Source organism: Lasioglossum baleicum, chromosome 3 (genome assembly GCF_051020765.1).
Source record: "Lasioglossum baleicum chromosome 3, iyLasBale1, whole genome shotgun sequence".
Classification (NCBI taxonomy): Eukaryota; Metazoa; Arthropoda; class Insecta; order Hymenoptera; family Halictidae; genus Lasioglossum; species Lasioglossum baleicum.
This window is the reverse complement of record NC_134931.1, coordinates 18,997,031-19,010,674: the sequence shown is the minus strand read 5'-3', so window position 1 is coordinate 19,010,674 and position 13,644 is coordinate 18,997,031. Positions and strand designations below refer to the sequence as shown.

At 38.5% G+C, this 13,644-nt stretch overlaps 1 protein-coding gene across 2 annotated transcripts in view; it reads right to left on the bottom strand.

Moving 5' to 3' along the window:
* LOC143207010 (GTP-binding protein REM 1) overlaps positions 1-13,644 on the bottom strand; it is a 71,042-nt gene that overhangs the window by 21,296 nt on the left and 36,102 nt on the right. For both annotated transcript variants that reach the window (XM_076419986.1, XM_076419985.1), the window contains one exon: positions 7,520-7,737. In XM_076419986.1, the coding sequence (XP_076276101.1) occupies positions 7,520-7,737 (218 nt within the window). The remainder of the gene's footprint in view (positions 1-7,519; positions 7,738-13,644) is intronic.

Sequence of the window (13,644 nt, the reverse complement as noted above, 5' to 3'; positions counted from 1 at the left end):
TAAAATAAAATGAAAATCGCGTCGAGTTCATTGCCGAGTTTGTTAGAAAATCTACTGAGTAGAAATACAACGCCCTCGGAAAAGAAATTTATTTTATGATATGTTGGTTTGAAGAAAAAGTTTCGTCGTATTTCAATGCAGAAATGAACCAAGCTAATTCCATATTTTAAATGAAGTTTATTAAATCAAGTATATGTGCCGTTTTGATCGACCACCTTTTGCCATTTTTGAGGTAAAACCATAATCCCGTGACTGTAGAACTTCTGTGATTTCTGGGCGAAAAGCTTGATTTTCGCAGGCCTCTCTTCAATCTTCATTGAACGAATTAAAAGTGTAGCGAAATTTATTTGATTAAATGATCGAGTCATTTTCAAATATAAATTGTGTGCGAATCTTCGTTGAAGACTGCGAAGATTTTTCAGAAGAATCGATGAGCGATGGATTGTTCCTCGATCTATGAGATGCGCAGAGTAATATGATCCAGCCAAGAGGATGATAAAAGATTCAATCCACACAGTTAAGAAGAAACTGACTAAGAAGAATCGATGAGCGATGAATTGCTCCTCGATCTATGAGATGCGCAGATTAATATGATGCAGCCAAGGGAATGATAAAAGAAAGTGACTAAGAAGAATGCGATTAAGAAGAAATCGATTAAAAGGAATTGGTGATGATGTAGCCACCTTATGAAGATTAAGCCTAGAACAATGGATTGGCTAATCTATAAAAGGGATGGTTCCTCATCAGGACCAGTTCAGTCAATGTTAAAAATTCTATCGATCGCCATCGTACATCAATTAAAAGTTCAGTACAGTGTGTGTTATCCTGCTGGAGTATAATTAGTGAAGTTAAAGTTAAAAAGTGTTAGTCAGTCGAAGATATTTTTGTTATACATCAACGACAAAATCACCACACATCATACCGAAGCGTGAAGCGGTCGTGTAGAACAACTCTGTGACAGCGAAAACTGCGTATCGGTAAATACTAACAATTTATAATCAAATCACAAAAACTGAATGAATCTGAAATTTGTTACACAGAATATATTTTGTTTATTTAAAGTTGAATCAAAATATCAAATCATTTTTGAAGAGTTCGCCCAACTTCGATTTCTACGTTCCAATTCCACGATCAAAGCCACATAGAATTTAATAAATCCTCAATTACCCGAACCGAAGCCGGTGAATGCTGGTAGGTTCAAAACTGCGTTTGATCTTCAATTTTAAAATCTGTCAAATGAAACTTCAAATCTTTAACACGTCCACCTTGGGACGTAACACATGGTAACTCCCAACTATCGGGAGAATACGAAGAAACTTTATTCCCCGATCTAATATTTATGTGCTATAAATGATATATAATTATGAAAAAGAAGTTCGAAGCCAGTGATGAAGTGCAGAAGTGATGAATAAGTAACTAAACGGATGAGTGAAAAGTGAATGAATTAATTGTTCACCTTGCGTTAATCCCCATCGGTCCCTGTGGGGCTTTGCGACTAGCGACCGTGACGTGAGAGAAGGCATATGAGCGAAAAGGGTTAAGCAGAGTAAATCTTTCATGGAACAGCCACGAAGGGAAACAAAGCCGAAAGGAAATCGGGGTACGTCACGCGGAAAATTGTGGAGACAAGTGGAGAACCCTGGTATATATGTTTGTTGGAAATGGTGGACGGCTTTCGTCTTTTGCCAACTGAAATGAACTTCCTGTCCGCTTCGAAATGCTCGCAATACGTCTCCTCGAGCTCGTGGAAACTCGCGAGTCTGCTGACGTTACTATTAGAGATCGGACGCGTCACGTATTTTTTCTAGAGCAACGCGCGAATAAATAAAACAGGATTTCGTAACTATGTAATTCTATAAAAGAAAATATAACACTATGATCCTTTATTGAAGTAATTTAACTATGGATACAATAAAGTGAAGGAATTGTTGGTGGAAGTAAGAAGAAAATTAAGACAAAACTGTATCCAGAGACAAATAAAATCGACACACATAAAAATTGTACAGAATAAAAAGCGAATATAACTTAATTTGTATAACGTATAATTTTTAATGGTCGAAGAGAGAACGGAGACAGCGTCGAAGTAATGAAAACCTTTCTAAAAGGATTTCCTTTCAAACAACAGGTATTAAAACAGATATTTATTACAAAAATGCACGGTCCGCTGCGTCGACTACAATAACATCGAGTTTAATATCGCAGATTATATTCCCTTGAAAGTTATGCACGCGTAAATGCGAGACGAACGAATATCCACCGTAATAAATTAGTCAAAAGACTCTGCGAGCTGAAATTCGCATTTACGAAATTGAATGGCAGCGAGAAAAGGGCACAGTGATTGATGAGGCAATAAAGGTTATCGCTCACATTCGTGTCTAGTCGGAGAACGCGACAGCTATGCGAGCACAGTGGAAAAAAGTAAATTAAGACCGGCCAGAGAACCGGTGGAAAAGAGTCCTCGTATTATCAGTATTTCATGCAGGGGCTTCAGTAGACGTTATTTTATATTCACGAAGGTTACTTGAGTTTCATAAAAGTGAAAGATAAAGCGGCAGGAAGATAAAACCTGCAGAGAGCCCGACCGCGATAAAGAGGATGACTCGTGTTTGTTCGACAACGCGTAGAAAATGATTTTTGTTTCTTGCACGGTTTTCTCTCCATTTTTTAAAATCGTTCGCTGTTCGACTTTACGAGAGGCGCGGATGTTTGCCATCTGCTTTGAAAATTATCCCACAGTTTTGTCGTGTTATACGATCATATAACGTTTTGGTAAATGGCGAAAATTTCGATGGCCTTGGGTCTGAAATATCGCGGCAAGTGGAATAACCACGCTTAAAGCGGACTGGCTGATTACATATGCCCCTCTTCCACGGAATATTTCATCCACCGCTTTTCCAGAGCTGTTACTTTCATGCTCGCTGGTAATTTAATCAACGTAACCTCGCGATATCGGAAGAGAGAGAGAGCGTGGCCAACTCCTGTCGATCTCAAGTTTTTCGAGCGAAACGATTTTCTATTCCTGAACATCTGTTCGCGATTTGATTGATTCGCAACATAATGGGTCCGTGCTGCTTCTTAGATCGTGTAGTTCTACTATCAGATGATTGAATAAGCTCGTGCCGGATTTGAAAATAAAATTCAACGGCTAAATTTTAACGCGAATACAGCTGTATTAATCAATTATATAGTCACCGTTCTTTTCTACGATCAGATAATTTTTTTTACACTCCGCGGTGCAGTTTGTGCGACATCTATGAAAGTCGGGCACGAATTTATCATCTAGTATTTTTGACAAGTAGAAAAGACAAGATAAATTAGCGAACAAGTGCACGATTCCCTAAATTTTTAAAAATTGTGATTCTTATATCGAATGTTTGATTTCAAGTCACTGATGCACCTGAAAATTGTCTTTCCGCCCGACCAACAATCGAAGTTTGTATCGAGTTCCTTCGAGGATGCTGCACGCGAATTTAACGACGTTACAGCGCGGCGTGGAAGGTAATTAATTTCGATGGTCACGTTGCAGAGTTACGAACAGGGTGAACCGAGTAAAATGTTTCACTTCGAAGTGAAACGTGTCGAACAAAAGATATTTTCTACAAAGGAAGCCGTCACAAGCACGAAACGATTTTCCTCGTCGGAAAATAGCACGCGTTCTAAAAATTTCTGGCGCATTTTTTCCGTTTCTCCGATTTCCAGAGCATCAAAAATTTTATTGAACCACTCCGCGCATAGAATATGCAGCACGTCATCCGAAAAATTCCGACAATTTTCCCGTGTACACGTTCTTTATTATTCCTTCTAGCGAATAATAAAAATTTGACTCGGCGCACGGTGTAGTCTTCCAGAAACGCGTTTCACGTCCGCGTCTTCTGGCCGAGTTACGCGTCATCTTTTTATATTTTCCATAAAGTACAAACAAACGAGTGCGGGCGAATGCACTTCAGTGTTCGGAAAAAAAGAATCCGAAAATGTTACCTTCGAAATGTCGTAGCTTGAACGAGTGTGGTTCGAGACTGGGAAAGCGTAGAAATATCGAAATATTTTAACGTGCTCACGATAATGGAAAAATTTGTTCTTCTCCCTTTTTTATGGTACTTGTTATTTTTACTACTTTGTAAAAAAATGTTTACCGAAAGCCGAATAAAATCTTCACGATACAATAATGGTCAGACTTTTGATAATGATTTAGAATTTTGGCAATTATTTAGGCCCTCTTCACCGATTTTGATGACCTTGAAATCTATGTTGTCAAGTCATCGTTCTGCATAACTTTTTTTCTAGCTTTTAGTTATACACAGTGTTGGACTGTTGGGCAATAAATAAATTTATTTAAATAAAAATTTAAATAACAAGGTTGACTGCATGTTTATGCGGTTTCTCAGAGTATTATAAGAATGCAGAAAGTAAAATATTTTATTTCGTGTTCCCCCCCACCCCCCAGATTGTTAAAATAGATATATTTTATTCTGTGCATCAAATCGTTGTAATAGAAATATTTTATTTTGAGGCTCAGATCGTTAAAATAGAAATATTTCATTTTCGAAATTGTATATCTTAATTAAATAGTATTCGAAATATTTGTTTCGCCAAATAATGCCCACCTCTGGATTTTCCCCCACATCCGTAAAAAAAAAGTTGTTCAGATTGCTGACCTTGACAACATATTTCAAGGTCGTAATATTATTTTCAATAAAATCATATCCGACTGGTTTAGCAGAATCTGTTTGAAATCTTGATCGTGAATCAGATTGTATGTATAGTCGGAGTGGTGAATGAGCAAATTGGCCGATAATTCGCGGTAATGGTAGATAATGGGGGACGATTTCGATCGGTCGATTAGCAGGTCAGCTTTCGCCGAGCGTCTACACTTCGATGCCATTCCGCTAGGTCGCCGTCTGGCGAACAACGTTCTTCATAATTTTCGCAATTTTTCCCCGCAGAAGAGCACTTGCCGAGATTACATCTTGTTTCGCCGCAATCCGCACACCCACCCCCAACGAGCGGATAACCTTTCGGGATTCGAGGACGATGGGCACTGCGACGGAAGATTATGCGAGTCAGACGAGGGGAGAATCGCGAAAAAGAAAGCCAAACGGGGACACTTTAATCTCTTTAACCCCTGGGCTAACAATGGCAATGTGACGGCTCCCGGCTATTTCGGACCATCCGTGAAACTTCATTTTACATCGTATATAGAGATAGCGGATTTTTATCGAAAATACGAATTTTCTACCTGAATTCCAACAAACTCGAGTGAAACAGAAATTTATCTATTTTTTTAATATGTTTAATAGCGCGGAAATATTATTATTATTATACAGGGTATTTCACCTAACTTGACCACCTTGAATATCTTTGTTGTTTTTAAAGATACGTCAAATGTCTGAAGGACAAAATTGAATAGCAAAATGGGGCTCATACGATACCGAAAAGATTTTTGTTTTTATGTAATTTTTTTTAGAGATATGAAGGTCACCTTTATTTTTTTAAATGGAATGAGGTATTTTTTAATACATCAATCGATGCAGCTGGACATTCGTCATAAAAAAGTACTAACTGACATACTAAAAGTATGTCGAAAAGTTAGTAGTTCAGGAGATATTTCAATTTAAATACTTACTAGTGTAAGTAAAGTAAAAGTCCACCTCGAGAAAATCACGTTTTCATTGTAAGTTGAAAATATTAGAAATAGGGATCATTTTATGAACTGGATGAGCCTGACTCGCCTACGGGACTGCTGATATGGGTGATAGCACAGGGCTCGTTGGCTGTTATCGTTCGTTTCGTCCCACGGCCCTCAGCACGCTCTGTAATCGGTAGGCTGGCAATTACGCCGCTAATTACTCCGTGGGAGGACGGTAAGTGCCAGGTTTCGGCAACCTGGCCGATTTCGCGTGATTCCGGCATTCAAGGTATGGAATTTAATTAGACCGCGTTCGCGCGCAGAGTTCGACGCCCGGCGAGAATTAAAATCTTTTGACCCCGTGCCAGCCGCGGTTTAATTTCCTCGATTTTGTTTCGTAGCAAACCACCCTCGCTTTTCCCTTTTGCTTTTCGCTCGGCAATCTCGTTCGAAATATCCGAGCAAGGGCACGAAGACGTATTACTTGACCACGTAACACTTCCGAGCTATTTTTGCGCATCAAAAGCGACTTCGTATATCGACAGGTTTCCACTCATTCGTATAATAACTCCGCTGAGTTAATAAATCGAATAAAATTTCGCAGTGCAATCGCGCGTCACATTTTTCCCCACGCAAGTTTTGAAACAAGCTAAATTACAGAGTAATCGCAATGACACTGCAAAACTTTTCGTGTTCAATTCAGGAGCCACTCGGTAAAGTTGTGTCATTAATTTGTCTCCCAACGCGGTCGCTTCAACGGTAAATCAGGTTTGTTACTGGCTTGTTTTAGATTCTCTCCGTAGTTCACCAAGTATTAATTTTTTCTTTATTCAACGACGTGGTTCAATAACTATCAGCACAGTGCTTCCAAAACAAAAAGTCGAAGAAGAAAGCCAAAGAAAATATGTACTTTTCGACAGGGACCCTAACTGTTGTAACCAAACAGAAAAGAAGTCATGGAATAACAAGTATTTCATCGACTAAAATCGTAATGCTTAATGAAAATAATTTTCTCTCATTCATAACTGTTATGAGCGATCGAAATAAACTTCTGTCATCGATAACTGCTTTGAGCAATCAAAAGGAGGATCCAATTTTTTGGACACTAATAACTAGACTGTGGATCTTTATGCAAAATAAAAATTGTCTTTGTCAATTGTCAGGCACACGTACCATACACAAATTTCTTTCCTGCTTTAATCATTTTAATCACAATGAAAAATAACACATAGATGCTCTTTTCAATTCTTTTTTATTCTTTTTAGCGCTTGAAATTTCGCCCATTCATTTTTGTCATAAATGCACAAAATCCGCAGTCTACTAATAACTGTTACTTGTAACCAAAAACTATAAAAATCGATATTTTTTAATAATTTTGTACTTCGAATATTTTTCTTTATATTTTGTGCAGATTACCTTAAATTTCAATAATATTCAACTTTTTATCAATGATTTTTATCACAGAAAATTTTAGAATAACTGTTATTTTTGATCCCCGCTTTTATATCAACGAAAAACTGTAATTTAATATTCTGGCTGCATTTTATCTTGAATTGCACTTTCCACTAAAATGTCACTGAACTATTTCCTATAATAAAGTATAAAACACACAAAAGAACACACTGACCATCAGGATAATACCGAAGATCCTCGATAAAAATTTCCGTGTTTTCTGACAAAATTTTTCTTAAATCCCGAGTGTGATCGTTGGAGTGATACGGTCATCGTTGCGTGCCTAATTTTTAACGAGCCGACTGCCGAGGCGTGCATCGAAAATGATTAATTAATAATCGAGTGAGTAGAAGGACAGAGCAGGTCAGAGTGATGTAGAGCTCGGTAAGATGAGACGACGAGTTCGGGTAAACAGTTAGCCGATAGTTAATTAATTCTCACCTGAGCAATCTCGCCTCCCTGGTGCTGCTGCAGCTAGTGCCGGAGGATGTGACACTATTGATGCTCCTGCTACGGCGGCTCTTCAACGAATCGCCGAGGTTGTAGACCCCGTTCGCTGTTATAGAAAACGATCTCAGCCTGTAATATTCCACGCCATCCTCGGTTTCACCCTCTTCGGCCCTACCGGCGCCGCCGCGTTTCGTTTCAGCAAGCATCGGCTGCAACAGGAAAAATTAACTCCGTCAATTGATACGGTTCCTTACAAAGGGCATCTCACCCCCTACGAATGTCCGCAGATCTGTCTCATACTTTTTTCTCTATACAGGGTGTTCTCTCTAACGCGACGCACGATTTTTCACCCACTTGTAGGGTTGCCAGATCTTCTATATTTTATATGACTCTTCTATATTTGAACTCGATCGAAAAGCTTAACCCTTTGCACTCGAAGCAATTTGAATTCCAAAATCGAGATATTTGTTTCAACTCAGATAATTTTTTTTCTGTGTAATCTCTTTTTACTAATAACAATTGTTGAATGATATCGGCGCTACGGTGTCACGACTCTCATAATATTATATTTAATCACACCTAAGCAAGTGAGTGAAATATTGTGGAAAAATTTATTTCCCCCTTACATTTAAATATTTAATAGTTATTACCTTTTGAAAATTGTATGTGATTATATAGAAATTATTTTATTTTCTTACAGACGCAATTCAATTCAATCTTGAAAATGGTCCAAATCAGTGACCGAAACGTCGATTATTTGAAAATTAGCAAAATTGCTTAGTTAATTTTTGTTTTTTTTTTGTATTTAACGATCGAACCGTAGCGCCGATATCATTCAACAATTGTTATTAACAATAATACGATCGATATAAATAATTTCGATCAATCTTTTTTACATTGTGCACATCAAATTAAACCTGTTTTCTTATATAAAAGTTGAGCTTTTTACAATTTATAGAATACAGACAAACTTAATAATGTTAAAACTGTTTTGACTAATGAAATGGCAATTTTTAGTGGCGCCTCAGACTCAGACTCGCCATTCGAGTGCAAAGGGTTAAAATGAGCTGTTCACGCAACAACGAGTTCTTCACGCTTTGGTGAATTGAGTTGTTTATGAATGGGGGTATTCGGACATTTTTTTGTAATAGAACTAGTAAAGATGTCGGTTTGAATCTGTGCGACCTTTATTTATGAATCTCTGGAGAGCGTACAGGAAATTTTTACGCGATATCAATGACGCTGTTCAAAGTTATAGCAGTTTTATCGAGATCACTTTAACGGCACTTCGTCTTCCTATCGAAGGATGCCGTGATCGCCATCATAAAACAATACTATTTCAAAAACGATCCAAGAGGGAAATCTTCTTATGTTCATAATGATTTTTATTATTCAATTTTGTAGGAAGGACACATTTTTTCCATTGTTTTTAAATGAGCTGCAGACACTTCTAGGTCGAAGCATTGCTTCACAACAGCAGTTCACTATGGCTTCTGTCCGTTCGAACACACAGGAACAGCTCTGGAGGATTTCTCCTAATGTCACTGGGATTTTCTACTGCCTATTGAAACTTTCCACACGTAACGAAGCGTCTCCTCTTCGTTATGTCCTCATAGTTAAAGTTTCAATCTTGAAGCTCGAAAGCACAGTATCCAAAGCACATTGACTCATTGACAAACAAAAATACTCTTTTCCTTTCAAGGAATTAATAAGGATAAAAATGTTGAAGTTGTATAAAGAACAGTATCGTAATTGGCCACACGTAATACAGTTGCCGAAATTTCTATAAAGTCATCTTCTTTTTCATAGATATTTTAAAAATATCACCATTTTTGTTGATTCATCGTATCTGGTCTTAGAGGGACTGCGTACTCTATAGACCGCTATGTTTACTATTTACGTTTGTTTTAATTTTTTCTGTGTGGTATTCTAAAAGTAGTTTTAGAACTCACAGAAATCCTGTTTGTTATCATTTGATTCACGTGTATGAGAATGCCGAGAGGAAAAGTACTAACAAGTGAAGAAGAAGCATCGATCGATGCTTATAAAGATATGGGCTGCTCTAATCGCGCAATTGCTAAGAAAACTAATCGGTCATATACTGTGATTAATAATTATATCAATTTACGTGAAAATTACGGAAAAAATCATCTTAAAGGTAGTAATAAAAAATAGTCAAAGAGACAACATTCAATATTAATGAGGTCTGCAGCTAAGAAAAGGAAAAATGCTCAACAACAAGACGTGTGCAACAACTTTTAAATTCTTCTGGACAAAAATACAACGTAAACCAGGCCTTAAAGGAGTACATAAACCGGCCCGTATTGATTTCGCACGGGCACAAAACACAGTGACTTTATAGAAATTCCGGCCACTGTACAGTAAAGGTTCGATCTAAGAAAAATCGGATTACGCGACATGTTCACACTTGACGCTGCTCGGCGAGCAAGGCAGTGGCGTGGAAGGAATATTCGTTTTTCTTAGATCGAATATTGGATGTAGTACTACTACAAGACAGTTTACGAATGGCAGCACGCGAGGAAACTTTCTAGTTCGTCGGGGTCAAGTGCCAAAAACTCGGCAAGTAGTAAACTGCCGTCGAGGAGAACTGTTTTCAGCGAAGCCGCGGGGTAAATGCCGTTAATTGGAAATTCGTCGAATCGTTCCGAGAGAAGGGGGCCCAACTACGGCGAATCACAGTTAGAAACTTATGCGCCAGTTACGAGAGTCTGCGCCGCGTGTACACCGCTTTGCGTCAGCGAATGGGTTATCATTAACTTCATTCCGCGTGAACTGTTTCGGGAAGGCGGCTTCCCAGAGCCAGGGAACTAACGAATGATAACTCTCCAGGGTCGGAGGATTCTGTACACTTTGAAGCACGAGTTTAACGCAGCCAACGTGATCGAATTTGTTCTGAATTTTTGTGCATCGGGTCGGCAAGAAAGTAATGTCGGTATTTTAAGGTGAAATAAAAATCGAATTTCTTTATTCAAGCGACGAACTTTAGTCAATAAAATATTTTCTTGTTTGTTCTTTCTGGCAAAAGATCATCGAACAAAAGGGGAAATATCTTATTCATTAAAGCTTATTGCTTGAATAAAAGAATTCGGCTCTATTTATATTGTTTCTTGTTAATAATGAACTTGATGATAACTAAACCACCAAGTCCCTCGCAATAGAAATTACAAAATCGCATGCCAGCCACCACAACGACTTTTGTCGAACAGGATTGATGATTCGTAAGACTCAAGTCCAGAGAAAAGAAAAAAGCTCCGAGCTTCCCGCGATGGAGGCTAGATAAAGGCTTCGAGATGTCGGGACGTTGCCCGGCTTGTTTGCGATAAAAATTGCCTTATTGATTCCTTCCCGTCGCCGACGGCACACGGCCTCTAATATTGCTCGCGACGTATTGTCATAAATATACGAAAAGATAACAGGCGTTCTTTGTTACTCGAAGCCTTTGTATTCCTGCACACAATGCCGTACGAAAGGTACGTGTCGATGAACAGTAAACACGTGCGTTTGATGTCCGCTTCTTTTTCCCGGTGTGCCTCGCCAGTGTTTTATTGCACCTGTATCTTCGTGCGTCCCACGATCCCTAGATTGTGGACGTTTATGCGTTTTAGACACTGTTTTACTATGCGGAACACTGTAAACAATATGCTTCAGCTCCGTTTGCATATTATCTCGACCACGGTGATGGTTTTTATGAGGGAAATGAGCTTCTGTTGAGTAGTATCTTTGAGAATTTGCGAGATGGAAGCTGCGTGCGCATCCGGTTGAGTGAATTTTCTTTTTAAAAGGTATCGCTGCAGTACTGTCTCTAATTTGAAAAAATGTGACAGTGCGTCGGTAACTGAACACTTTAGTCGATGCAGTATCAAAGAAAGGATAAATCTGAACCTTTTGGAAGAGCAATATCAAAGGAAATGTAAGCTTAAGAATGTTATCGGAACAATATTAAAGAAAATAGAAGCCTGAATATTTTGTTGGAGCGATATCGAATAAAATATAAGCTCGATCGTTTTATTGGCAACTTCAGAATAATTCAATGGAGTCTCAAGATCGAGTGACAAAATTGAATTCTATCTTTTCCGCGGGATCTTAAGTAACAAATTCGTGGATCTCGGTTCCCATCGACTCCGATAAAAAAGGACAAAGTCTTTCTAGCTCCCAGCAGGTAGGTCGCGTTATCAATGTCAACGCTACACCCATAAGCTACAACAAAGGCGAGAGAGCGCGCCGGGAACGTAGAAAATCCAGCCTGTGATAAAAATCGAATTACAATGGGAACAGAAAGATTTCACGGCAATCCGTCAGGATTGATCTTCCAATACGTCGCGGAGGAGCGAGCTTATCCGCGGATCGTATCGATCCTAGTCTAACAATGACGTCGGACAGATTTCACGTCCACGTTCTCCAGATCAACGGGTTTCTCGAGTGAAAGGGTGGAGAAGGGTGAAAGGATTTGGAGATAGTGGTCTCTTAAATTTGCAAAGTTTAGGATCCGGAAGTTTCTTCAATGGTCCACCCATTTCAGCATGTTGAAACTTTGATGCACAATAGTTACGCGATGGAACATCGTACTTTCTAGAAAATGGTCACTGAAAGGGTCATTTGCAGAAAACCACCCTGAGAAATCATTTTCTTTCTGTCCATAATAATTTTGAACTTTGTTATTGACATGAATCCGAGCTTTGGAACATTCCTCGGACATTCGTGACTCCTCGGACGGGATACTCCATTCGGTTGCTTGACTTTGACGTGTATAGATGTCCCCGGGTTCGGGAAACTTTCGGGTAAACTGCCCCGACAAGATTGTGTCGCAAGAAAGAAGTTATTAGTTCGGGGCCGCTCGCAGCGAGTTACTTGAATCCTTCGGTGACCCGCGAAATTTCTATCGAAATTCTTTCGGACACCGCTTGTGCGAGGCACTCCAGTTATTCGTGGCTTGATCTACGGCAAAAACTGCGCCGAAAATGTAAAATCGAAGTTCTTCTTATCGGGCTCCGGTCTCGAGAAAATCGGGCTTGAAGTTTCAGTGCGCTTGAAGGTTGTAAATAATAAGGTTGCTGAGCTTTAAGTATTTATGGTAGTTAGAAATTTCTGATAGGAAATTCATATTTTATTATTACCACGCTTATATTAGCTTGCCAAGTTGTTGTTGTATGCGTCAAATCTTGTAATCGAATTTTAAACCACTTCCCGATGGGTTAAAGACTTGAAACTTTAAACATAGTTCAGAGCTGGACGACAATGCAATATTAAAAAAGAAATTTAAAAAAAAACCGTGCGTCTAGGAGAAAAAGAAATGTTTATATTAACCGTGACACCTCGTCGAGCGACGCTCGATAGTACGTGATCGCGTTCAGCGATCCCCACTCCGTGCGCCAGCGCTCCCTACTCCACTACACGTTTCCTTCTCCGACTCATCCCCACTCCACTGACCCATTTCGCACCGAAGGAGCTAAGTCAGTGTGGTGTTCCGTTCATTCGGTTCCATTTCGAACAATTTCAGACTCCATCAAGAGACTATGTCGGGTATTTCCATATCTTGCGTTTCTATATATCTCACTATTTCATACCAGTATTACTATATCTTGCGTTCCATTTAAAAAAGACTGAAAAGTAGATAATAAAAATATATATAAAAAAACATTTTAAGAACCACGCTTATATTAAAATGCACTAAATAGGAGAAAATAATTTTTTTAGACATTAGTGACTATAAATAAAAGTGTGGAGCGCCCACGAAGATTACGTCAATATAGTTTACCGCTCCACGCTTTTATTTATACTGACTAATGTCTAAAAAAATTATTTTCTTCTTTTCAGTGCATTTTAATATAAGTGTGGTTCTTAAAAAGTCTTTTCTATATATTTTTTAATTATTATGACAAATTGTCATTGCGGTTTATATAAAATAAGAATTTCTAGTTCATGATGTATTGGTTACAGTGTTGAAAATATTAATTGGATTGCTCGGATATTGGATAACAATTCATCACGATTGCTCATCGCTCGTAATTATCCGAGCGAAATTAAATTATTTTAATTTGATTTAATGAATGTATCCTCTCATTATTTGAAAAAGGAGATAAATAGAAAGATACGGT